The sequence below is a fragment of the Prinia subflava genome, chromosome 26 (genome assembly GCF_021018805.1).
Source record: "Prinia subflava isolate CZ2003 ecotype Zambia chromosome 26, Cam_Psub_1.2, whole genome shotgun sequence".
Taxonomy (NCBI): domain Eukaryota; kingdom Metazoa; phylum Chordata; class Aves; order Passeriformes; family Cisticolidae; genus Prinia; species Prinia subflava.
Genome location: NC_086272.1, coordinates 732,913 through 759,256, shown reverse-complemented (window position 1 = coordinate 759,256; position 26,344 = coordinate 732,913). Strand labels below are relative to the sequence as shown.

The 26,344-nt window shown below is 52.2% G+C and overlaps 2 protein-coding genes across 2 annotated transcripts in view; both read right to left on the bottom strand.

Moving 5' to 3' along the window:
- LOC134562071 (zinc finger protein 239-like) overlaps positions 1-26,344 on the bottom strand; it is a 118,926-nt gene that overhangs the window by 68,977 nt on the left and 23,605 nt on the right. The gene's annotated exons all lie outside the window — the stretch shown is intronic.
- Positions 4,887-25,764, bottom strand: LOC134562167 (serine/threonine-protein kinase pim-1-like). The gene is given in 7 exon segments (XM_063419593.1): positions 4,887-4,993; positions 5,230-5,409; positions 6,046-6,412; positions 6,617-6,667; positions 6,797-7,423; positions 7,425-7,496; positions 25,741-25,764. Coding segments are annotated over 7 exon segments (1,428 nt in total).

The following is a 26,344-nucleotide window of genomic DNA, read 5'->3' as shown; positions in this document are numbered from 1 at the left end:
TCCAGCAGTGCTGCTCCATCAGTCTGTGCCCAGCAATGGGGAAAAGCCTCAGCCCTGCTGGGCCAGGAGCTGCCGGGCTGTGCCTGAGCAGCTCAGCCAGCGGGAAGGGAGCTCCTCCACACGGGAACCAGCAGCAAAGCACTGGAGCACCTCGTTCTTGGCCACAGCCCAAATTCTGTGAGGAAATAACAGAGTTATTCACGTGCATTGGTGCATCAGCACTGCAGGTGCTGTGCCTGCAAACACATGGTTCGAGATGTGCAAAGGAATTCTGCAACTCTTGACTGGATCAGGATGTCACCAGTGCTGAACTCCAGTTTAGTCCAAAGCAACCACTTTACACCTCTGCTGGTCCCTGCTAGATCTTTTTCTTCAGGGTTTCCAGACAAAAGCAAACAGAGGAGGAGCCTACATTTTCATTGTTTATCCAAAATGTATCTCATTTTGCTGTACATTCCTCTTTTAGGAGGTGTTATCCACTTAACAAGGAAAAGAAAAAAGGAAAAAGCAGGAAAAGAAAGGGAGAACAAAAAACAAACATGTAGTGAAAAATCTTCTGTAACTTTAGATTAAGAGGTAGCTGATCTTCTTAAAAAGACAACTAAATTACTTAATTTGTGAATGTTTTGATGGCATGGGTCCATCTTACTGACCTCAGTATCCTCTTTTAAAAGATTATGGGTTTTCTTTCCGATGGCATGGGTCCATCTTACTGACCTCAGTATCCTCTTTTAAAAGATTATGGGTTTTCTTTCCAATATTAGGTTATTTGAAATTGTTGTTGAAGCATTAAGAAACTGACAGATGGATTGTGCATGACTGTGTCTTGAGGGTAAAAAATATTACAGTTTGACACTTCGACCTAAAGAGTTGCAACTGAAAGTTGTAAATCCCAGTGGATTGTGTGGCAGCAGCCTTTCCTCGAGGATGTGCAGCATCACAAAGACTTCATCAGTGGGCTTGGCGGTGCTTGCAGCTTTGTCCTGTTCCACTCTGGGATGTCATGAAACAGGACTTCACCTGCCAACATGCCAGGTCACGTTCTGCCACCCCAGCTCCTTGGACCCTGTATCCCCCAAAGCAGACACAAAGTGTTTCTGCTGCTCCCCCCTTGACACAAATCCACAGAGCTGGGATTTTCCCAAGTCTCGTGTCTCCATTGCTCCATATTCCTAAAGAACCAGCAGCCCACCCTGATAAATACAGTGAGTTACATGGATGGTGTAACTTCCTGCCTAGAAATCCTGAAACTGCTTCTGAATGATGCTCCCTTCAGCTCTTGGACACCTACTCACACTGAGCTGGGAAAAAAAATGCCCTGGCCATTGGCTTACAAGTGAGTTATTCCAAACTTAGAACTCTGTGGGAAATCTCTATTCATCCCTATCCTTTTAGTATATCCATACATGGGGGTGTGCATGGATGTGTCTTGTGCAAAGAGGAAGGAGTGTGCAAGCAACGTGACTGACACTTTCACTCTCTGTGTTCATTCCATACCCATGGGTACAAAGACATTATGGAAACCCTGGCACACACAGACCCTTCTGTCCCTGAACACAGAGACATCCCAGAGCCCCTGGCACACACAGACCCTTCTGTCCCTGCAGACAGAGACATCCCAGAGCCCCTGGCACACACAGACCCTTCTGTCCCTGCAGACAGAGACATCCCAGAGCCCCTGGCACACACAGACCCTTCTGTCCCTGCAGACAGAGACATCCCAGAGCCCCTGGCACACACAGACCCTTCTGTCCATGGGTACAGAGACATCCCAGAGCCCCTGGCAAACACAGACCCTTCTGTCCATGCAGACAGAGACATCCCAGAGCCCCTGGCACACACAGACCCTTCTGTCCCTGCAGACAGAGACATCCCAGAGCCCCTGGCACCCACAGACCCTTCTGTCCATGCAGGCAGAGACATCCCAGAGCCCCTGGCACACACACAGCCTTCTGTCCATGGGTACAGAGACATCCCAGAGCCCCTGGCACACACAGACCCTTCTGTCCATGGGTACAGAGACATCCCAGAGCCCCTGGCACACACAGACCCTTCTGTCCATGGGTACAGAGACATCCCAGAGCCCCTGGCACACACAGACCCTTCTGTCCATGCAGACAGAGACATCCCAGAGCCCCTGGCACACACACAGCCTTCTGTCCATGCAGGCAGAGACATCCCAGAGCCCCTGGCACACACAGACCCTTCTGTCCATGCAGACAGAGACATCCCAGAGCCCCTGGCACACACAGACCCTTCTGTCCCTGGAGGATGCAGCGCGGCGGGTGGGGCCGGTTGGTGGCAGCGAGTCCCTCACAGCAGGCCAGACCCGGCTCCAGCCCTGCCAGGCCCTGACAAGGCTCAGTGCCAGCTCCTCTGCAATGGGAAAGCCCTTCAGCCTTGTCCCTGCCCACAGGAGCACTGCTGGCCTGGCAGCACAGCTTGTTTCCCCCACAGGCTGCAGGAGATGAGAACACAACGCTTGCAAACACTGACTGCAAGCCACAGCTCTGGGTGCGCCCCATTGTCACCATGAGATTCTCCCAGTTTTCTGAGCATTCATACTAAAGTAGAAGTGTGCACCTTCTCACGCTCATTCATGTAAGCAAGGAGATTGTGTTTTGTAAATATTGCTATTGTTTTGAATTCCTTCTCCAAGACAAGGGGAGGTTGAATGACAGTCCTTCTGACCAATGCCGTTGAGAGGTGGGAATGCCACTCTCCAATCCATGGGCACCTTGCTAAAAGTATATAATAGGAAGTAATAAACAAAGCAGGAGATTCTCCCTGCTGCTCTGATCTCTCCAGATTCGTGGCTCCGTGTGTCTTTTCGGGTGAGGCTCCCAGTGACAGCCCATGAACCTCAGCCCTGGCACCACTGCCTGCCCCAGGCTTCAGGGGATGCAGTGGGAGCCCGGCTGGGCTCTGCCCTGGGGCCATCCTGCAGGGACAGCTGCAAACAGGGAGCATTTCCTTGCCACAAACAGCCAAGCCAGGGGTGCAGGGCAGCTGCTCCAGCCCGCACTGCACTGCTGTGTGCTGTGCCCTGGGGCTGGGGCTCCCTGCAGAGGGGACTGCACTGGTGTGCCAGAGGAGACAAAGAAGCTTCAGCTTAACGTTAGTGAGGTGGGTGGGTGGGCTGGGAGAGTGGGGAGGCTCAAGGGGATTCACAGAGCTCATCCTGCTGGAAGGACAAGGAAAAGGGAGTGGGAACTCAGCACTGAGGAGAGATGAGGGCTGGACAGCAGCTCTCACTGACACTAAAATGCCACAGGACCTCGGAGATATTGCTGCTCTTCAGCCAGTGACAGGATGAGGCCCTAAACCTGGGGTTTGGTCTTCCTTGTGGTGAAGGCCATCAAGGAAGGCAACAGTGTGACGGAGACTGTGATGGACTGGGAACTCACTGGGGGAAAGGAGGGAGCAGTTGTGAAATTTAAAAGTAGGTGGAGGAGAGAAATCTGCAGGGAAGGGCTGAGCTACACCTTGGGCAAGTTGATAAATGTCATTTGGGGTCATCCCAGATTGATTGCATTTCAGAAGTTCTTGATCAAGTTTAATTTTGGAGGGTGTGATGTTTTCCCTCGGAGATGTACACTCTGCAAACTTGAGCTGCATTGCCCAAGTGCTAAAGCAAGTCTCTGCTGCAGGTCACACCATTTCTTCTTTGGCTGATTCTGGCCTGGGGCTGAGCTCCAGCAGAGCCCTGGCAGAGCCCAGAGCAGCCTCAGCATCCGCAGAGCCCGGCTGCAAGGAGAGAAACCAGAACCCGCCCGTCAGCTGAAGGCTCCTGTCCCCCTTGTCCCAGTGCCTGCCGTGCCCTGGCCATGCTGGCCATGCCCAGAGCGGTGCCCAGAGCTGCCCATCATTGCTGCCCTTGGCAGCAGAGCAGGAGGGCAGGACATGTGCCCAGCCTGCAGCCAGCTGTGGCACATCCACCTCCTCAGCAGCTGCCCACAGCAGGATGCTCCTGTGCTGGCTGCCATCTCCCAAAAGCTCTGATCCCACCCAGGCCAAGAAGACGGGACCCACCTGACGCCATCCGCCGCTGGAAGAAAAGCTGCTCCCAAACGATGTCCTCAGCCTTCTCCAAGGGCACGGCCCATCCACGGCACGGCTGGTCCCAAGCACTTCCCCATCCAGACTGGACACCACCTAGAACGCTTCCTTTAGAGAAACAAACAGCAAATTAACGAAAATAGACTACAGACAAAAAGGGAAAATGGCACAGTGGATACTGGGGGCTGTTGGCAGGGCCAGGACCCCACACCCATTTCACACCCACCCCCCCTCATGCCCCCCAGCCCTGCCAAAATGCAGCTTGGCAACCCACTGAAAAATCAGTTGCTTCCATTCCAGCAAAAGGGGGAACCTTTGTTTCCCGGCCAGCCTGTGCAATGCCCAAATCTGGGTGCATCCCCCAGTGTGTGCACTCATCTGCAAATTCACTGTGGAGCCTGGCTTTGAAGAAGGTGCCAGAATCAAAGTCCATCATCTTCAGCTTTGTGGTGGCCTGGTCGAGGAAGAGGTTTTCATCCTTGATGTTGTCCTGGCTGTCTCCAGCAGCAGCAGCCCCACCTGGCACAGCTTCTCCAGGGGCTGCTTCTCTTTCCCTGGGAGTGAGACCAGGCTGTCAGTGTTCTGCCCAGGGCCCCAGCTGGCAGTGACCCAGGACAAGCCAAAGCAGCTGGGATGGCAGCCAGCAGTGCTGGGCAGAGCAGCTCAGCTCCAGCACAGGGGCTGTGTCTTCCCATCTGATGACCCCTGTGCAGTGACACAGGCAGGACAAAAAAGTCTGGGTCCTTTGCATCTGATTGCCAAGGCATGTGTGGAGCTGGAACTTACCAGGGCCCTGCATCGCTGTTTCTGTGGCTCTCTCCCTTCTTCTATGGCAGATGACTATCCTGCATCCAGGGATGACACAACAGGTCTTCTACTGAAGGCCGGTCCACATCCAGCATGGATAAACACCGCCGGATGACATCTTGGCACTCTGGCGAGAGAAACCAGAAACCGCCGGTCAGTTGGAGAAGGCTCCTGTCTGTCCCACTGTTCCCATTCTCAGGCCATGCTGCATTTGCTCAGAGCTGGGCCTAAACTTTCCCAGGAATTCCCTGTTTTGGAGGAAAGCAGGACAGCAGGACACGTGCCACCTCCTCAGCAGCTGCCACAGCCCACTGCTGTCTCCCAGCACTGGCATTTCCCCCGTGCCCAGAGATGAGGATTCACCTTGAGAGAGCCGTGGTGGCAGCGAGAGCTGATGGTCCCAGCTGATCTTGTGGCCCCTCCTGAAAGGGTGCTCCCCACACACCATCTGGTGCAGCAGGATGCCCAGGGACCAGACGGTAGCTGGCTGTCCATAGTACCAGCCAAACTGGTTCCATTCCGGGGGGCTGTATGACGGTGTTCCTATGGAATACAGATGGAGTTCATCAGGGGGATGCTGCTGCTCCCAGAGCCTGGCCCCAGCATCCCTGGGCATGCAGGGGCTGCCCCAGTGGCACGTGGTGTGACCTGCTGCCCTCTGGCCAGCACCTGGGACTTGTGTACAAACTTAGGGTTGGAAAAGAAGCCACTGGTGTCGGAAGGTGGCAGTGGAAGCCCTGGCAAGGCCCAACCATGACAAGCAAAACCCACTCAGTGCTGGGGAAAAACCATGCCTTACTCGTCCCTGCCTGCATTGCCCCAAAAACCATTATGAACCCAAAGCAAACCAGGCAATCACAGCAGTCCAAGCTCTTTCTCACCTGCTCCCCAAACTGGCTTGTGCACATGTTCTGGCTCCCCTCTCAGCCACCTCCACCCACGGGTGCTTCTGTTGGGCTGGCTGCCCCAGCCCCAATCCCAGTCCCAGGCAGAGTGGCTGGCAAAGGCTGCCAGCAGGGCTGGAAGCTGGTCCCCCCACCCACTTGTGTTCAAAAGCAGCTGGGCTGAAGACTCAGTGCCATGAGTGGCAGGGAACCCCAGTGCCACACCCAGGCTGGGCTGTGAGATGTTGGGCCAGGAGATGTCTGGAATGGGGAGCACACCCCTGCGAGGGCTCACCTGCAAAGTGAGTATAGGCTGTATCTTGTAGGTAGGTGCCACAGCCAAAATCGATCAATTTGGCCTGCCCGGTGGCCAGGTCAAGCAGGATGTTCCCTGGCTTGAGGTCGCGGTGCAGGACCCCGCAGCTGGTGCAGTGCCGCACGGCCTCCAGCACCTGGCGGAACAGCTCCCGCGCCACCTCCTCGCACAGGAACCGCCGTGCCCGAATGAAATGCTGGAGGTCCTGACAACGCTCCGGGCGCTCCATGATGATAATGATGTCTTTGGGGAGCTCCAGCCACTCCAGCAGCTGGACGACACCAGGGAAGCCAGTGGAGACCTTGTGCAGCAGCACGATCTCCAGTGGTGCGCTGGTGCCGTTGGGCTGTGGGAGGAGCACAATGTTGTCAGTGGGGCTGAGGCCGTGCCAGGGGTCAGGGACCCCTCAGCCAGCCCGGGATGCTCTGCGCCCTTTGCTGGCCCCACGCCCGCTCTCCCTCCAGGCGTCCTGGCGGCTTCCACCCTGCCAGGCCTTAGCTCATCCCCGCCCGGCATGGCCCAGCTTCTCCTGCTGGCCCCGCTCACTCACCAGCTCACCCCAATGCCGGACACGGTTCCGTGGCACCCTTTTGATGGCCACCTGCAAGCCAAGGGGAGCAGCAGGCTGAACTCACTGCCTGCCCTGACCAGCCCCAGCCTCCTTCTCCTTCGCCCTCCTCCTCCTCCTGCGCCCCTTCCTCGTGCACCCACCACCGGCCCTGCCGCTCACCGGGGCACGGTCTGAGAGCCGTGTGGCCGCCCAGACGCTGCCGAAGCCGCCGTGGCCCAGCAGCGAACCCAGGCGGTACTGCTCCTGGAGGGCCTGCTGCGCCTTCCCTGCCGGCGAGACGCGGCTGTCAGCGCTCGGCCCGGGGCCAGGAACGGCCCCCGAGCGCCCCTCGAGCGGCCCGGGCTGGGCATCCCCAGGCATTTGCTCCTGGCAACGGGACAGCAGCGGCTCAGGGCCAGCGGCCGCGCTGCCAAGCGGAGGAGCTTGGGCTTGGGAAGCCACAGTGGAGGCGGCGGGAGCAGCCGGACCGCCTGTGTCCTCTGCGGGCCCAGGGACGAGCTGGGGCCGGGGCCGGGGCTGGGGCCGGGGCCGGGGCCGGGGCCGGGGCCGGGGCCGGGGCCGGGGCCGGGGCCGGGGCCGGGGCTGGGGCCGGGGCCGGGGCCGGGGCCGGCGCCGGGGCCGGGACCTGGGCAGGGCTCGGTAAAGGCGCAGCCAAAGGCCAGCAATGCTGCCCCAGCCCCAGGCACTGATGCCCGCCCAGCAGCGCCATCGCCAGCACTGCCAGAGCCGGGCGAAGGCGAGACCGCGGCGGGACGCCCGGGGGCAGGGACGGGGCAGGGACGGGGCAGGGACGGGGCAGCCCCGCCCGGGGCCGGGGGTGGGCCCGAGGCATGGCCCGGCCCAGCAGGGGAAAGGGAGACTGGGTTGGGAGGGGGACACTGGGAAAGGGAGAGGCTGCGGGACTGTGGGAGAGGGAGAGGGGAAGCACGGGTTTGTCAACAAAGCCGCTTTTTTCTTCTCCGCTGCTGCCGCTGCTGGCGCTGCTGCCGCTGCTGCTGCTGCAACTGAAGCTCCAGGGCCGTTTGTCCCCTTGTCAGTTTTTTCCGTTGCCCCCTCTGCCTCGCACCGAGCCCTGCACTCCCCGGGGCAGCCCCTGAGCCTGTCCAAACACGGGAACTTCGCCGTTTTCAGTCAGGGCCCAGTCTTGACTCCTGCACAGTGACAGAGGAATCCCCTTGGCTGTTGCTGTGCATTGTCCCTGCTGAGGGTCAGACACTGTCACAGCACATTCCCTGAATGCAGAATTTGTACCTGACCCAAGCACTGCACTTGTGTCTCTGGCATTGCTTTCCAAGAAAAACGGGAAGGCAAACTGGATGTAGCTCATGGTATTTTACAGTGTCTAAATCTTGCCAAGTCTTGGATGTCAGAGGTGAGACCCATTTAGAATTAATGAGATGGAGAAGTAGTTTAAGATGGAAAGTGGGACAGAGAAATAAACAGAGGAAGACATCTTGGGTTGTTTCTTTCCACTTTCATTTCATTTCCGAAATGCTGTTTCAGCTTTCCCAGAATCTTCTCCACAGTCCTGTCTGCTCTTTCCAAGAACCTTTCCTGGAGAACGAGTTGCACCATCTGTCACAAGATATCCCACCCATGCAGCTTCTCTTGACTTTCCCCAACATGTGTGAAGCAGGAGTCTTGCAGCAAAGCAGGAGAAAGGTTTTGAGAACTTGACAACTTTTTCTTTCCTTTCCCCATGTGGGCTGGGGAGTTGTGCCATTGGGAAGGTTTTCATTGTTTCTGTTCTACCCGAAGCAAACAGGACAGGCTCCCAGGGGTACCTACTGGGAGTCTGTTATCGTCCACCCAAGCAGGAAGAAGAGGTGGACAACTTCTTCTCTAAGAAGCTGGAGAATGTTTCAGGATCACCAGCCCTTGTTCTCGTAGGTGACTTTAACCTACCAGACATCTGCTGGGAACTCAGTACAGCGGCAAAGAGGCAGTGCAGGAAGGTTTTGGAGTGGATGGAGGAGAACTTTTTGTGACAGTGGGTGAGTGAGGCCAGCAGGGGAGGGACTATGTTCGACCTGTTGTTTGCAAATAGAGAAGGGCTGGTGGGAGATGTGGTGCTTGGAGGCTGCTTGGGGCACAGGGATCATGAAATTACAGAGTTCTCAATATGTGGTGAATTCAGGAGGGACATCAAAAAGATTTTTACATTGGACTTCTGGAGGGCAGACTTTGGCAGTTTTAGGAGACTTATTCAGAGAGTTCCTTGGGAAGGAACCCTTAAAAACAGAGGAGTCCAGGAAAGGTGGGTGTGCTTCAATGCAGAGATCTTGAGGGCACAGGAACAGACTGTCCCTGTGTGCTGAAAGATGAGCTGACAAGGCAAACGTCCAGCCTGGATGGGCAAGGAGATTTCAAAGGAACTTAGGAATAAAAAGAGGATGTATCATTTTTGGAAGGAGGGTCAGGTCTCTCAGGAAGTATTTAAGGGAACATGTAGGAAAAAAAATATTAGGGAGGCCAAAGCTCAGTTTGAAGTCATTTTGGCAACTTTTGTAAAGGATAATAAAATATGTTTTTACAAATAAATTAATGGCAAAAGGAAGGGTAGGACCAACCTTTGTTCTCTATTGGATGTGGGAGGGAACTTAGGAACTGCAGATGAGGAGAAGACAGAAGTGCTTAACGCCTTCTTTGGCTCAGTCTTTACTGGGAAGAAGGCTTGTCCTCAGGACAGCTGCCCTCCTGGGCTGGTAGATGGTGTCAGGGAGCAGAATGGTGCCCCTGTTATCCAGGAGGAGGCAGTCAGGGAACTGCTGAGCCACTTGGATGTTCAAAATCCATGGGCCCAGATGGGATCCAGCCCAGGGTGTTGAGGGAGCTGGCAGATGAGCTTGTGAAGCCACTCTCCATCATTTCCCAACAGTCCTGGCTCACTGGTGAGGTTCCAGAGGACTGGAGGTTGGCCAATGTGTTGTGTGACCCCTACACCAGAAGGGTAGAAAGGAGGATCCTGGTAATTATAGGCCAGTTTGATATGGGAAACGTATCTAAAATTCAGATATTTAGAAGCATTTAATGTGCTTAAGCAGATGGAGGGGAAGCAGAAATATACAGCTTATTTAGCAACCTTGTAAAAGCAGAAACACGACTTGTAACAGAACCCATGAGGATTCAGTTGCTAGCTAAAGGCCATAGAGATAAGATGTATATTGTGTATATTGTGAAAACTCAGTAAAGCAAGACTTAGGTATAGTGAAAACCCCATAAAGCAGAACCTGCGGCTTAAGAAATCAGAAAGAACCAGGCTCGTGGTTTTGGCCAGGACAAAGTGACCTGGGAGTTAGCCAAACCTTCACTGCACCTGCCCAGAGGCAGAGGTCAAACAGTGAACAACTGAGGAAGACCTCTTACTTCATCAGAAGACCCCAGCCTGCAGCCACCAGAAGATGTGGCACCAGAGAAGACTAATTATAATAGGAAGTGCAAGGAGGCAGAGAGTGGGCAGAGAATGGGCGGGGAGGGAGGGGTTGTTTTGTGGGATCTGAGTGTATTTAAACCTTAAACCTGTCTCAACCAGGTACGCAGGTATGGTGGAAAATCCCCCTTGTGTCCCAGATGGAAATAAAACTGCTTTACAGTTTTAATTGTTAAATCCTTATCCCACAACTCAAGTCAGCCTGAACTCAGTACCCAGTAGGGTACTGCAGCAGTTTATACTGAGTGTCATCACACAGCACCTACAGGATGGCCAGGCTATCAGACCCGGCCAGCACGGGTTTAAGAACAGAAGGTCGTGTTTGACCAACTTGGTCTCCGTTTATGACCAGGTGACCCGCCAGGTGGGTGCAGGAAAGGCAGTGGATGTTGTGTACCTGGATTTCAGCAAGGCCTTGGACACTGTCTCCCACAGCACCCTCCTGGAAAAGCTGGCAGCCCACAGCTTGGACAGGAGCACTCTGTGCTGGGTTAAGAACTGCCTGCATGGCTGGGCCCAGAGAGTGGTGGTGAAGGTTCTGCATCCAGCTGCTGGCACCAGTGGTGTTCCCCTGGGGTCTGTGCAGGGGCCAGTTCTGTTCAATATTTTTACTGACGACATGGATGAGGGGATCTAGTCTTTCATTAGTAAATTTGCAGCTGACACTAAGCTTGGACCGTGTGTCCATCTGTTGGAGGGTAGGAGGGCTCTGCAGAGACCTGGAATGACTGGATGGATGGGCAGAGTCCAATAGGATGAAGTTTAATAAGTGCAAGTGCTGAGTCCTGCATTTTGGCCACAAAAACTTCCTGCAGCACTCTAGGCTGGCAAGAGAGTGGCTGGACAGCAGCCAGGGAAGGGGACCTGGGGCACTGCTGGACAGCAGGCTGGACATGAGGCAGCAGTGTGGGCAGGTGGGCAAGAAGGCCAATGGCTCCTGTCCTGGATCAGGAATGGTGTGGCCAGCAGGAGCAGGGCAGTGTTTCTTCTCCTGTACTCGGCACTGGTGAGGCTGCACCTCGAGTGCCGTGTCCAGTTCTGGGCCCCCAATTTAGGAAGGACATTGAGAAGCTTGAGCACGTCCAGGAGAGGGCAACAAGGCTGGTGAGGGGCTTGGAACAAAAACCCTGTTAAGAATGGCTGAGGGAGCTGTGGTTGTTTCGCCTGGAGAAAAGGAGACTCAGAGGTGACCTAATCGCTCTCTACAGTTCCCTGAAGGGTAGCTGTAGTCAGGTGGGGTTTGGTCTCTTTCTCCAGACAGCAGCTGACACAACAAAAGGACACAGTCTTCAGCTGCCCCAAGGGAAATCCAGGATGGATATTAGGAAGAAGTTTTTCACAGAGAAAGTGATAAAGTACTGGAATGGTCTGCCTGGGGAGGTGGTGGAGTCACCATCCCTGGATGTGTTTAAAAAAAGATTGGATGAGGCACTCAGAGCCATGGTTTAGTTGAGGTGTTAGGGCATGGGTTGGATTTGATGCTCTTGAATGTCTCTTCCTACTGTGGGAAATATGGTTATTTAATTCATGTTTTATAAATAATTATAGATTGGGAACTGTGATATATATTATATAACGATATGTATGTGTCTGCTCAACCCGCACGTTTCACGAACTTCTGGAAAGCACCTCCCTGATCTTCCGGGTTCCAAAAATGGAAGGTGAGAACGACTTGCCCCTGCCTACGTGCAGCTCAACTCATCGGGACTCGCAACGGTCAAACGCTACGTGCCAGCAAAGACGTGCCCGCAAGGACTTACACCGGTCATCACACACCTCTACGACAGTTACTCAAAGCAAGGACTAACTCTGGACATTAGCATTTGAATGTGCCCAGGGACCCTTTCGGGATTTAATGTAAATAAAGTTAATGGTCGATGATTAGAGAAACAATGAGAGGAAAGTTGCCGAGGGGGAAACTAAGTGTATTTAAGTTGGGTCTTTAGGTGGGCAAGTTTGTGAACCCAGCTAGAGACAAGGCTGCCAGGTCCTGTGTCTCTGGGGTCACCCTTGGCTCTACTTTTCCCGGGAGAACTTCGGTCAAGTAAGTTTGCTGTTCGTGGGGTTCGTATTGTTTTGTTTTTATTGTTTGAAATTGTTATAATTTGATTCTAAATTTTGTGATTTGGATGTTAATAAACCAAACTATTGAATTTGGCAATAAATTTGTCCTGGCGTTTATAACAATTTTGACGCCCAACAGAGGGGCCAGTTTTGAATATTCTACGGATCCCTGCTTCTGACCGGGGGGCGCCCCGCCGTAAAAAGCGGCCTGGCAGAGCGGGTAAGTCCGGAAGAACGAACTGGCTTTACGAACCCAGAACCCACAACAGCAAAGGAATTAGGCATTAGGACAAGCTAGCTTGGGGGGGCTCGGGAACTCAGCAGGGGTTTTCCCCTGGAACCGCGGTATTGTTTCACTCGTAAAAATCTAAGTGCACGAAGAATCCACGCAGGAAAAGGACCGTAAGTATAGCGTGGTTGAGTGGGGGTGACCAAGTGCTCGAGAACGTGTATGTGCGTGTGAGTGTGTGAATGAGACGTGATTTATCACGAAGCGAGAGCGGACCTTAAGGTCGCGGTTCCGCTGCTCCCGCGAGGGACACGGCCGACCGACGGGGAAGCGATTGGAACGTGTGATATTTCGCTTCGTGTGTGAGTGCTACCCGACGGGGTGGGGGAGGTCACCAGGGGGTCCTGAAGGAAAGAGGACGTCCCTTTTTGAGTTCGGGGACGAGTAAGCCTTCTTGACCACGACCAGGGAGGTCGGTTAATTTTTTCGGTGGCGGTTACAGAGCCCCGCCGTTAACCGAACATCCACGGAACGGTCATCCGCTGGATCATTAAGTTAACGGCATCGAGTTCGGAAGCTCGGGAATTAATTTTTGGTATCCCATAACTTCTGTGCCACGGGGAGTATGGGGTCAGATCTCAGTAGGGATCAGGAGGATGATTTGTGGGAAGATTCGGCAGAGGTGGTTCCTGAGATCCCAAGGGGAAGTCCCTTGGGATGGATGTTGGAATATTGGGACGAGTGCCCTGGAAGGAGGGAAAAATCTAAGAAAAAGATGGTTTACTTTTGCATGGAAGTCTGGGGGGGAGAAAAGATTGGGAAATATGTGGTTTGGCCGATGCTGGGCACATTCAAGCCATGGACATGCCAGGCCCTGTGTAAGTATATAAAGAATAAGGAGGATAGGGAGATAGATGAGCTAGAGTATGCACGGTTGTGGGAGGGACCCCGGATTGGGATGTACCCGGTGAAAACAGGGAAAAAGGAGGAATGGGACCCGCTGGACTACCTTCCACCCCCCTATGCCCCTTCGCCAGCACAAGTCCCAGCCTCAACACGGGAACCTGGTCCCGACCCTAATCCACAGCCCGTTCAGGACCGCCCGGTAATAGCTTCAGCACCGCCGCTGGAAACCGGGGTCCTGGGGGCGGAGGCTCCTGCCCCGCCGCCTGTCAGTCACCTGGAGGTCTCACCCCTCGAGGAAAATGCGGTCTCCCTCCCCGGCCCGAGCCAGCGTCCGCGCCCGGAGCAAAAATCCGTACTACCCTCCGCGGGTAGGAAAACTAGGCGGAGAGGTAGGAAAATTGGTGAAGAAGATAGCGAAACAGAAGAAGAAGGTAAGAGTCTTTACCCTTTGCGAGAAGTACCCACCGCCCCAGGGGTCATCGGTTATGTTCATATACCTATTAATTCTATGGATGTGAGAACTTTTAAGCGAGAAATGGGAAAACTGATGGATGATCCTTTGGGGGTTGCGGAAAGGGTTGATGAGTTTTTGGGAACTAGTATATATACCTATGATGATATCATGGCAATTTTGAGAATCTTGTTTAATCAAGAGGAAAGGGAATTAATTCGACAAGCGGGGATGCGGGAGTGGGAAAGGCGGAATCCTCAGGAAACCCCCGGAGACTTAAAGTGGCCCAGCCGTAGACCGGAGTGGGATTCCCAGACAGAGGGCGGGCGGAGGAGCATGATGGATCTAAGGAGTATTGTTATACAGGGCATTAGGGAAGCGGTGCCTCGGGGGCAGAACATCAGTAAGGCTATGAATGAATATCAGGGTAAGGACGAAGCGCCGACTGAGTGGTTGGAAAGGTTAAGAAAGAGCTTCCAGATGTATTCAGGCACAGATCCCAGTTCCCCTGCGGGAGAGATGTTGCTAAAGGTTCAGTTTGTAGCTAAGTCCTGGGAGGACATCAGAAGGAAATTGGAGAAGATTGAGGACTGGCAAGGGAAAGGTTTGCAGGAGTTGTTAAGGGAGGCTCAAAAGGTGTATGTGCGACGGGAAGAGACGTTGCAAAGGACTCAGGCGCACGTTTTGGTGACGGCTGTGAAAGAATTCCAGGGAAAAAGACCAACACAAAGGTCCGAATTTGTAGGAAAAAACGGCGTTAAGGAAAAACCAGGAAGGTTTCCCCTGAGTCGACGAGAGGTCCGTAAGGAGGCTCCTCGGTGTTTTTACTGTGGGGAAAAAGGACACCTTAAAAGGGAATGTGTTAAGAGGAAGAAGGACGAAAAAATATTTGAAAGTGAATAGGACACCCTTGGGCTCTTTTTTCTGGGGTCTGGTCCATCTAGTGAGCCTAAGGTAATATTGAAAATAGGCCCCTACGGAGAGGAGGTGTTGTTTTTAGTTGATACGGGAGCTGAACGTTCTACGGTAAGGAAATTACCAAAAGGTTGTTGTAAGAGCGATGGTATGGTATTAGTGATCGGAGCTAAGGGAGAACCCTTCAGGGTTCCCATAATTAATGAGGTAAAGGTGGAATTAGGTGATAAAGCATGTGTGATTGATTTATTGTTGGTGGAGGAGGCAGATTATAACCTGCTCGGAAGAGATTTAATAGTAAGGATGGGAATAAATCTCATGGTAAAAGGTATGGATATTGTGGTAGAATTGTGTCTGCTGACTGAAAGGGACGAGAGACAAATTGATCCTTCAGTATGGTATACTCCAGGCAAAGGTGGAATTATAGACATGGATCCGATTGAAATAGAAATACAAAGATCAGAGGATCCTATCAGGGTGAAGCAATATTATACCTCCCTGGAAGGGAGGAAGGGATTGAAACCTATTATAGAAGATCTACTCAAAAGAGGTGTCCTGGAACCCTGTATTTCTAAACATAACACTCCTATCTTGGCTATAAAGAAGCCTGATGGGAATTATCGATTGGTCCAGGATCTGAGGGCAGTAAACCAGCGGGCAAAAACTAATTTTCCCGTCGTGGCAAACCCCTATACCTTGTTAAATCAGATATCTCCTGAGGATGTTTGGTATAGTGTGATAGATCTGAAGGATGCATTCTGGACATGTCCTCTGGCCGAAAACAGTAGGGATTTCTTTGCTTTTCAGTGGGAAGATCCGGACACAAATAGAAAGCAACAATTGAGGTGGACTACCTTGCCTCAGGGCTTTACTGACTCACCAAACCTGTTTGCCCAGGCTCTGGGAAAATTACTTGATCAGTTTGTCCCCGTAGAAGGGACAAAAATTTTGCAATATGTAGATGATATATTGGTTACCGGGCCGGAGGAAGGTGGAGTCAGATTAGGTACAATAAAGCTTTTGAATTTCCTAGGGGCAAAAGGATTAAAGGTGTCTAAATCAAAATTACAGTTCACAGAGCAGGAGGTGAAATACTTAGGGCACTGGTTGGTAAAAGGGAAAAAGAAGTTAGACCCAGAACGGATATCAGGAATTATTGCTATGCCACCGCCGCGCTCGAAACGGGAGGTCCGACAATTGCTGGGACTCCTAGGGTATTGTAGGCAATGGATTGAAGGGTACAGCGAGAAGGTTAAGTTTCTTTATGAGAAGCTTACCACAGATCGGGTAAAATGGAATACACAGGATGACTTAAGGTTAGAGAACCTTAAGGGAATATTGGTGTCAGCCCCGGTGTTAAGTTTGCCAGATATAAACAGGCAATTTCAACTATTTGTGGATGTTAGCAATCATACAGCGTATGGAGTTTTAACACAGGAATGGGCAGGGACCAGAAAACCGGTGGGGTATGTATCAAAGTTGTTGGATCCCGTCAGCCGAGGGTGGCCGACATGCTTACAGGCAATTGTGGCTGTGGCTTTAATGGTGGAGGAAGCCAAGAAGGTAACTTTTGGTGCTCCCCTGATAGTATATACTCCTCACAATGTCCGGAGCCTATTACAGCAACAAGCCGATAAGTGGCTCACGGATTCCCGACTGTTAAAATACGAAGCAATCTTGATTAACTCCCCCGAGCTAGAGCTCCGTACAGCCGCAGCTCGAAACCCCGCCCAGTTTCTGTTCGGGGAAGGGTCCGAAGAATATAGCCACAATTGCTCTGAGATTGTTGAGTTACAAACAAAAATACGGCCTGATTTAGAGGAAGAAGAGCTGGAGGAAGGCGAGAAGTGGTTTGTAGACGGATCTGCTCGGGTTGTGGATGGAAAGCGGAAAACGGGGTATGCTATTGTCGATGGAAAGACGGGAAAGGTTATTGAATCAGGACCTCTGAGTGCTGACTGGTCAGCCCAAGCGTGTGAAGTGTTTGCGGTTCTACAAGCTCTAAAAAGGCTTAAAGGAAGGACCGGGACCATCTTCACTGATTCTAAATACTCTTATGGAATAATACACACTTTTGGAAAAATCTGGGAAGAAAGGGGGCTGATCAGCACCCGCGGGAAGGGATTGATACATGGTGAATTGATTCGGCAGGTTCTTGAAGCAGTCAGGGGACCAAAAGCAATCGCGGTGGTACATGTAAGGGGCCATCAGACTGGTGCTCAGTTTAGGACTCGTGGAAACAATTTGGCAGATCATGAAGCAAAGAGGGCAGCTCTCCTCTCAGTAAAGACCCTGGAGATAGAGGAAAGTAACCCTCAGGAATACCCCTGTCGGCTATCTGAGGAGGAGGTTAAGGAATATAGCCGACTGGGAGCCAAGCAGGAGGAGGGGAAATGGAAGTTGCTTGACGGGAGGGAATTGATATCTAAGGAATATACTAGGAAGATATTGAATAGATTACATGCCCAAACTCATTGGGGTTCACAGGCACTAGCGGAACACTTCTTAAAATTCTTTGGCTGTAAAGGGATATACGAATTAGCAAAACAGGAGGTGCTGAGCTGCATTGTATGTCAGAGAATAAACAAAACAAGGGCCAAACACCATCCTTGGGGGGGGCGACCTTTAGCTTACCGCCCTTTTGGCAGGGTGCAAATAGATTATACCGAACTTCCAAAGGTGGGGAGGTATAAATATTTATTGGTAATAACGGATCAATTCACTCGCTGGGTAGAGGCTTTCCCGAGTTCAAAAGCCACTGCCCAGGTAGTGGCTAAGGTAATCTTGGAAGAAATTATTCCCCGCTATGGTATTATAGATTATATAGATTCAGACCAAGGCACGCACTTTACTTCAAAGGTTATAAGGCATTTGGCTGACGCTTTGGGAATACGGTGGGATTATCACACCCCTTGGCATCCTCAGAGCTCAGGGAGAGTTGAGCGAATGAATCAGACTATAAAGGCTCAGTTAGCTAAGTTAATGTTTGAAACAAAAATGTCCTGGATTAAATGTTTACCACTAGCTTTACTAAATATAAGGACGATGCCAAATTCCCAGGGAGGGCTGTCCCCATTTGAGCTGCTATATGGGATGCCCTATGAACATGGTATGCCAGTGGGACATCCTCAAGTAGAGGACTCACAGCTGCAGCCATATTTGGCTGCTGTCAATAAGAAATTACAAGAACTGAGAAAAAAAGGAATAATTCTACAGAGTACTCCCTTGGGATTTGCTATTCACAATATACAACCAGGAGATAAAGTACTGATAAGAGCTTGGAAAGCGGTGTCATTAACCCCTCATTGGGAGGGACCCTTTCTTGTCCTTTTAACTACAGATACAGCCATCCGAACAGCTGAAAGAGGCTGGACACACGCCTCCAGGGTTAAGAAACTAACAGCCCCGAGAGAAAACCCCGAATGGAAGGTCATCTCTTCCCCCGGAGATCTGAGGGTCCGGCTGCACCAAGGATGCCAACACCCTGGAAACATTAAGCTGCAGCCTAAAGGAGCCTCAAAGGAAACTTAATAACCACCCGACAAGGAGGACTAAGAAAGGGAAGGATAACCAGAAGGAAGGTGTTAGAACATCAGGAAGGGTGAATCCGGAGCTCCAGAAATTTAAAGAGAAAGAACTCCAACCCCAGGATATCAGAAACAAATGGCAGAAATATCCATGCGCTGCTCTGAACCTGGATGCCCCTGCAATCCATATATCCATTTCAAATACTATTATTGTCTTGAAATTTGGGTGGTACACTGCAAGTGGGGGTGGGGGGGCTGCTGGGGTTATGCCCCAGGTGTTCTGAGGAAGAACAGACTCTGACTATGCGATTCTTAGACTGTGCCACACGTTTGGGATTGATAGAACCAAATTATCCCGGGTGGTATTCAATATACGAAAAGGGGTTAAAGGGAAAATTGGATCTAAAGGCCCAAGTGTTAGCCGCTGAGTGCCGTCGAACTAATATAGTGCCGTGTGTGGCAGAGCAAAGTAAAGTAATCTCGGTGGGGAGCTTTTTAAAGGAGGTATGCCGTCCGAACCACCCCGAGGGTCCGAGCTGAGAGCCCCTGCTGTCGCGAAGAGAAAACTTCCCCGTTGTTCGGCTGCAACCCGACAGACGCTGGGCCAGACAGAGGGAAGCCTCTGCGGATCACTCTAGGGAGTGTGAACCAGGCTGTGCGCTTGGTGAAGGGCTAGCCCTGTGACCTAAGGCTCCTCCAAAAAGTTACCCCTGTTAAGGCACAAGTAACTGGCTGGCACTCAAAGGCAGTCAGGGACATGGGAATTGGAAAGATAGAAGAAAAGCAGAAAAGGCAAACATGGTTCAGGAATTGCTGGTCAGGTGTTTCTCCAAGTAACGAGAAACTCAAGAGAGGAATTTTAAGTAGATTTAAAGAAAAATCTAAAATGATGACGATGCAAACATGAATTAAATGGTTAACAAAAGAAAAGAAATGGGGGAATTGTGAAAAACGTGAGATGATTAATTCATGTTCTTATGATAAACTGGAAAATTATAAAGCTGTATAAATTTATATCAGGTAAAAGTCTATGCTTCAGGAGGTTTCTGCAGCAGATGGTGAAACTGAGCACCCTGAAAATCAGGTGTCTCCATTCAGAAGGGAACAAAAGACTTTGCAGCCTTCTCAAGTATTGGGAGGGGACCTGTTGAGATGAGCCAGATCAGCAACTCACACCTCGGGAGCCACTTTCACAGACCATCAAGCAATATCACCCATATCTCGAACATTCATCAACTATAAGGATCCATAAAAACTGAATATTAACACATGGACTTGGGAGGGGAGCTCTTTTTCAATCTGACCGGAGACGAATTTGGGTTTGAATAACTAACCAAGAAACAAAGGGAAGTATGGAGAAATATTGCCAGAGGCAGAATAAAGAGTATAAAAACCAAGCCTCAAACATGGCAAATTTGTGAACCCAGCTAGAGACACCGGCTGCCAGGTCCTGTGTCTCTGGGGTCACCCTTGGCTCTACTTTTCCTGGGAGAACTTCTGTCAAGTAAGTTTCGCTGTTTGTGGGGTTCGTATTGTTTTGTTTTTATTGTTTGAAATTGTTATAATTTGATTCTAAATTTTGTGATTTGGATGTTAATAAACCAAACTATTGAATTTGGCAATAAATTTGTCCTGGCGTTTATAACAATGCTCATCCTCTTGCAGCCTCTGAGCTCAGTGTGCTCAAAGACATTGGAGAGCCCTGGGGTGTCCCCGTGGAGCCCCTGGGATTGCTGGGGAGCTCAGTGTTCCTCGGAGCACGGACAGCACTGGGGTGTGGCAGTGGCCCCTGTGTGACCATGGATGACAGGACAGCTCTTTGCCAGCCTGGAGGGCCCTGGGGTGTCAGCACGGAGCCCCTGGCAGATGCTGGGACATCAGGGCCCCTCAGCAGCCTGGGGACAGCCCTGCTGTGCAAAGTGACACCCAGTTCCAGCCTGGCAGGGAGCTGGGGGTGCTTTGGCAGCTGGCAGAGCCCTGGCACGTCCCCGTGGAGCCTCTGGCGTTGACCCTGCCCTCGGTGTTCCTGAGGGGCACGGAGAGCGCTGGGAGATCTTTCTGGAAGGACAGGGAGTGCCTGAGCCCAGGGGGCTGCGTGGCACACAGAGACCCCTCTGCTGTGGCTGTCAGTGCCCGCCAGCTGCGGGGGCTCTGGAGGATGAGGAGCCCTGGGCTGGCACGGGGTGCCAGCGTGGAGGGGCTGTGCTCAGCTGGCATCTCCTGCCTCGTGGGGCTGCAGGGCCCTCGCCTCCCCTCGCTCAGCCCCACCGGGACGGGAGAAATGCTGCTGAGGCCTCGGCCTTGAGGAGCTGCAGCTGGGCCCAGCTCTGCTGGGGCTTAGCACAAACACTGGCTGCTCCCTGCCAGGGCTGCTGCCTCATCTCCTGCTGGTTTTGTTTTTCATTTTCCCGGCCTTGGGAAGATTGTTTATGTCTGAATGGCAAACACTGGGTGCAGCTGTGCCTGTCCTGGCTGGGATGTGGGAGAGGGGCTGCTCTCCTGGAGTCTGGAGTCCTTTCCAATTGTCACTCAGTTCTGCCTGGAGGAAAAGTTCCCCTGCAGAGATGGTCACTCCTTTAGGAGTCCTTTTCTGGGATGCTGGATTTGAGTTCAGTTCTAAGTGAAGTCTTGTGGAGCTGGAGCCTGGTTAAGTTGAAAAGCTCCGAGGTGTTATTGCACCACTGAATGGTTCAGTTGAACTCCTCAGTTCCATTGCTGCTGAGCTGAAGTGCTGTTAAGTGAAGAGCTCTGCAGCCTTTGGGCCAGGTCCTTTTGATCCTTTCTCTTGACATCACCTTCACACACACACACACTGCCAGAGACAGACAGTTCTCATTTGGTTGCATTTTGGATTGCCTGACTCTGCATTTTGGATTGTTGCTTTTCCTGCCTGTGCCTTCAGCCTTATCAAGGTAGAAGCTGTAAAAGGAGGCCTCAGAAACAGAAGGAGCAGCAGAATTTAGAATTATCTGCAACTGCAAAGCTGGAAAGAAGGAAAAGTTGCACTAGTAGAGCAAGCAAGGACATGAAACCATAGTCTGAGTGTTAGGTTTGGCTAGGATAGATCTTAAGACCGCAGAAAAATATGCTTAGCAAGACAGTAGAAAGTTTTGAACTGAATAATGGGATATTGTTTATTGTCAATAGAAAGCATCCAAGTTAGCATTGTTTGAAGCAGGTGTACGTGTGCTGTCAGTGAGTGGCTAGAACAATTGTCTGGAAGCTTTAGCAATATGCTCTGGGCTTGAATGTTTTCAAGATGCCCTGGAACAAAGAGATCTTTGCCTGCTGCTGGCAGCACGTGAACTGTTGCCATATTTAATTGTCTCAGCCTTGGTGAATCCAGCCCTGGCCTCTATCGCACAGGAGCTCCCCTGTTCACAATTTCTATCCCTGCAGGGTCAGGTTATATACAGTTTTGGCCGGAGAGGGCATTGCTTCATACTTCTTTGTCCTTTTTTCACTCTTTCTCCATATTACTGAAATTGTGTCCTCATTGCAGGATGGTTGATTGGATTTCCATGGAGAGATGAACATTTGATTCGATTGCAGGGAATCTTGTATTGGGATGCACACCCCGGATGATGAAGTCAAGATCCATCTCTTCTCATGGCCACCCTCCTTTCTGCTGTAAATCATGGTCCTTACCCAAGTTTCCAGCAAGGGCGTTTTTCAATTCTTAATCCTTTTACTTTATTTCCAATCACGGGTGACTGCTGCTGTATTCCCCCTAAATGCAGCTGTATTTATATCATCGATATTTCATGAACATGGATGATTATACATTTATATTGCATGAACACGAATTACATCATATATTCCACTGGGCTGCCAGCCCTGAGGCCCTGGCAGTGCCGTTGCCCCCAGGGCTCCTCAGCAGCTGCAGCCCCCTGAGATGTGCCCACAACTCTGCTGGGAGCCCCCGGGTGGGGCTTGGTGTTCTTTGGGGACAGGGAGAGCTCTGGCGTGTCCTTTGGGGACAGGGAGAGTGGGGACAGTGTCTGTGTTCTTTGGGGAGAGGGAGAGCTCTGGCGTGTCCTCTGGGGACAGGGAGAGTGGGGACAGTGTCTGTGTTCTTTGGGGACAGGGAGAGCTCTGGCGTGTCCCCACGGAGCTCCTGTGACAGCGCGGGGCACCCGCAAAGCCCTGGGCAGCCCGGAGATGGCCGGGCTGTGCCCGGGGAGCCGGTGTGCCCGTGCATGTGCCCTGCCAGCTCCTGCCCAGGGTGGAGGCTGCAGGGGAGGCAGCAGGGAGGCCCTGGCAGTGCCCGGGAGCTGTGGGCTCCTGGGCAGCCCAGAGCCCCGGGGATGTCAGCAGGGAGAGCCTGTTCCAGGCTGGGTGTGCCCTGAGGGGTCTTTCAGAGCACGGAGGGGCCTGGGTGAAAAGCACAGCTCACTTTTGTTAAGGTGTTTAAAGTTTAACAAAAAACTTCATTAATAAATAAATATAATAAATTTTTTAAAAAATAGACTATTAGAGACATTTAAAAAAGCAAAAGTTACACAAATCTGGGTGCCTGGCATTTCCATCCCAAGGAATGCCTTGCTTGGAAGAAATGCTGCTGAGGCCTCGGCCTTGAGGAGCTGCAGCTTGGCCCAGCTCTGCTGGGGCTTAGCACAAACACTGGCTGCTCCCTGCCAGGGCTGCTGCCTCATCTCTACCTGTTGTTTTTTTTTCATTTTCCAAGGCTTGGGAAGATTGTTTTTGTCTGAGTGGCAAACACGGGGTGCAGCTGTGCCTGTCCTGGCTGGGATATGGGAGAGGGGCTGCTCTCCTGGAGTCTGGAGTATTTTAGAATAATTATTAAGTTCTGCCCATCATCTTCACAAACCCACACGAACCCACAGACACACACACAGACAGTTAATCCTCATTTTGCTGCATTAGACAATGTCCAACTCACAAATGTCTGCAGTTGCCTTTGCCATGCCCAGCCTGTGTTGTTTGGATGTTGGTTTGTGCTGGAACTCCCGGTGCCTGCTGGCCCTGAGCGAAGGCGCTGCTGGTGCTCCCAGGTTGGGCAGAGGAGCTGCTCAGGTGAGCTGGGGGCTCTGCCTGCCCGTCAGTCCCTCGGGGCTGTCCCAGTGCAGCCCCCTTGGCTCTGCTGGCAGCCTCAGCCCGTGCCAGGCACAGCTCCGGGCAGAGGGAGCCAAGGGCGCACAGCCAGGGCAGGCAGCTCTCCAAAAACGAACCAGGTTTCCCTCTGCAGAGCCCAGCCTCACCTCTCACTGTGTGTCTCACACACCCCTGTGACCAGAGGCTCCAGGTGTCCCCCAGCAGCTCCAACACCCCGTTCCTCCCCCTGGCCTCTCCAGAGCTGCAGCCCCTGCACTTGTGGCTCTCTCCGGGTGCATCCCTGGCTGCCCCCCTGGGCCACTGCCTCAACATCCCCCCACAGCCTGTGGCCACCCCCTGCACACCCCAGGGGCTTCTTCCTGCTCAGCCCCCCCTGCTCCGCCAGGGCTCCATCCCTGTCCCTAAAGCCACGGCCAGTCCCCTCTGGGCCACCGGGGACATCTCCTGAGGGGGATGTGCTGCACTGTGAGAGCGGCACGCAAACAGCGACACGGAGGCAGGAGGTCTGCAGGGAAAAGCCTGGTCCCGAAAAAGAGAACGAGCCTGTTTATTTCTTTCATTTTTATGCATTTGTGGGTCTGGTTGTGGATTGGCTTCTGGGGTAACTACCCCTTCACCCCACTGGCCAGACCAGCTGTCAACCAACATTATTTTCAGGCTAGAAATATGGAAACAAAGGACAGTGAACAAAACCAAGAAAGGTTATCTATGGTCTAAAGCATAAGAAAGTGAAAAGCTGACCCTTAATATTGTACAGAAACTAAAGAACTGACTCCATCTTATGAACAAGTAGAAGGCTTTAAAAAACCTCAGAAAAACCAGGGCAACACTGCACAGGTCGTTTTTCTCTCTTTTTTCCTTGGGACAGGTCATTGCCTCCTGCCCATCGTGTGCTGTGGCCGCTCCGTGTCCATCTACAAACCCCTGTGGTCACTCTGGGACCCTGCTGGGCAGCAGAGCCGGTGCCTGCAGGACAGCAGCTGCCCGGGCCAGCGCCTTTCTCTCTGCTCTGCTTCTCACAGCCAGGTGTCTTGGGTTGAAAAATGGAACTACAAATGCATATTCTATTTTCATCTGATGAAACTGGTTGGGAGATATTGTTCTTTATCTCTTGTAACTCTAGGGTGGGAAGAGGGCGGATGCATGTGCAGTTATGAATACGCAACGAGCTGGTGCTTTGAAGGAATGAGCCTTTCCCTTGGCGGGTCTGAATGCCAAGTCACGCAGCCGTAATTTTTGATTAAATATTTGCTTTATTTCCACCTCCAAATTGTCTTTTTATCAAACCTATAAACTGTACCAGGAGAACGACCCTCGTTTTTCACCCAGAGAGATCCAGCGAGCCCTTGGGGAGTGTCGGCAGCGCCCGCCCCCCCGCTCTCCCAGTCCACCCTGGGATGGTCCCGGTGCCGCGGCCGCGCTCGCCCGTTCTCATTTTCTCCCCGCGCCACGCCGGGGCAGCCTCGACATCTCTGGGCAGTGCTGGGGCCTTCCCAGGGCCCCAGGGAAACCCCACAGCTGGCCAGGGTGTGAGAGTCGGGGCCCGAGGGTCCCTGGTTTTGCCTCACGACCCTCGTCAAGGCCCCCCGTCAAGGAAGGGACTGTGTGCAAGGGGCTCAGGCCTAACCCACGCTGTGTGTGTGTGTACCAAGCACTGAACTGCAGGTGTGTCCACCGGACCGGAGCTGGCTCCCATGGGAACTTGTACAAAGACAATGGACAGCTGGACAGCCTGTGCTTACCAGCAGCCAGGCCCAGACCTGCTTGGCCCAGACCTGCTTTTCCCAGACCTGCCTGATCTGAACGGCTGCGCCTGATTCCCAGAGCAACGGGGCTCCTCACAATGACTCTTGGGTGCTCCCCCTGTGTTGGCCAGGTACCGCCCGCTTCTGAAATGACAATAAAAGCTTCCCCCTGTGACTCACACTTGGAGATCTCCCCATGGACAGAAGACGGATCCATTGGCCGGACGCCACGCCACGAGGACGCCTCTGGTGTTGGTAGCTATATCCCCCTGGCCCCCTTTCCTCGCTCTGTATCCTATTTTTCCTTTCTCATTCCCTCTATCTCAAGTGTTGTTGGCACTCAATAAAGGTGCATTTGTTGTATGATTAAACTCTTGTACCCTTGAGTACTCTTTGCACTCTGAGATCACACGAACCTATCACGATTCCTGCTTGGATCGTGACACAGGGCCACCCTCTGCGGCCGGCCGGACATGGGCACCCAGGAAGGCCCCGGTCAGGGAGAGCGGGCACCGTCCTTCCAGCCCAGAGCCAGGGACAGCCACAGCCCCGTTCCACCACGGGGCCTGGGACACGCAGCAGCCCCGCCCAGCCCAGGAACCAGATTGCAGCATCAACAGATACTGGTGACATAAAGAGACCGGTTTTTAAAAAATAGCTGCTGGTTTCTTATCTCCTTTTCTTCGTGTTAGAGCCGGGATTAATGCACGGGATTAATACAGGCGGTTCCGTGATCAGACTCAGAGTTTATAATTCTTACCTGGAATTCAGTCTCACAAGGCATGAGCTCGAGCCAGAAAATCAGAAAATGGAGGTGCCTCTAACTCTTCCCATGGTTATTAAACACTAATCACCCAATACCGAGATGACACCTCTATAATTTATACTTTTAACCCAATAATTGGCCAACCCAGGCCCGCAATGCAGACCTTTTTCATCCATTTACAAAAAACCACCCAAAATCATGAGGAAGAAGGTGAAGAAGAAGGACTTAGACCACGCCCTAAATCCTCCCTATTGCCCCATGGACATCACCATTCACTAAAATCCCGAACCCCAAGTTTTTCACCCTGTGAGGTCATGCAATACCCTTCAAACTGCACACCCAGAACCCCAGTGCCACCGCCCAACTTCAGACGCCAGTTCCACCGCCTCGGGTCAAATGCAGAGCCTGCCTGAGGGTCAGCGCCTCTTAGCACAGAAACCCTGACATTTTCAGCTTCCAGAATTCCAAAGAAGAGGTGTATTTTTTTGTTGAAGAAAGAAACTCATTTGGAAATAAACTGTATTTTTTAAACTGTTTCTATATTGGAGCCACAACAGCCCCATGGTGATCACAGCCAGCACCTGCTCCTGGCTCTCCC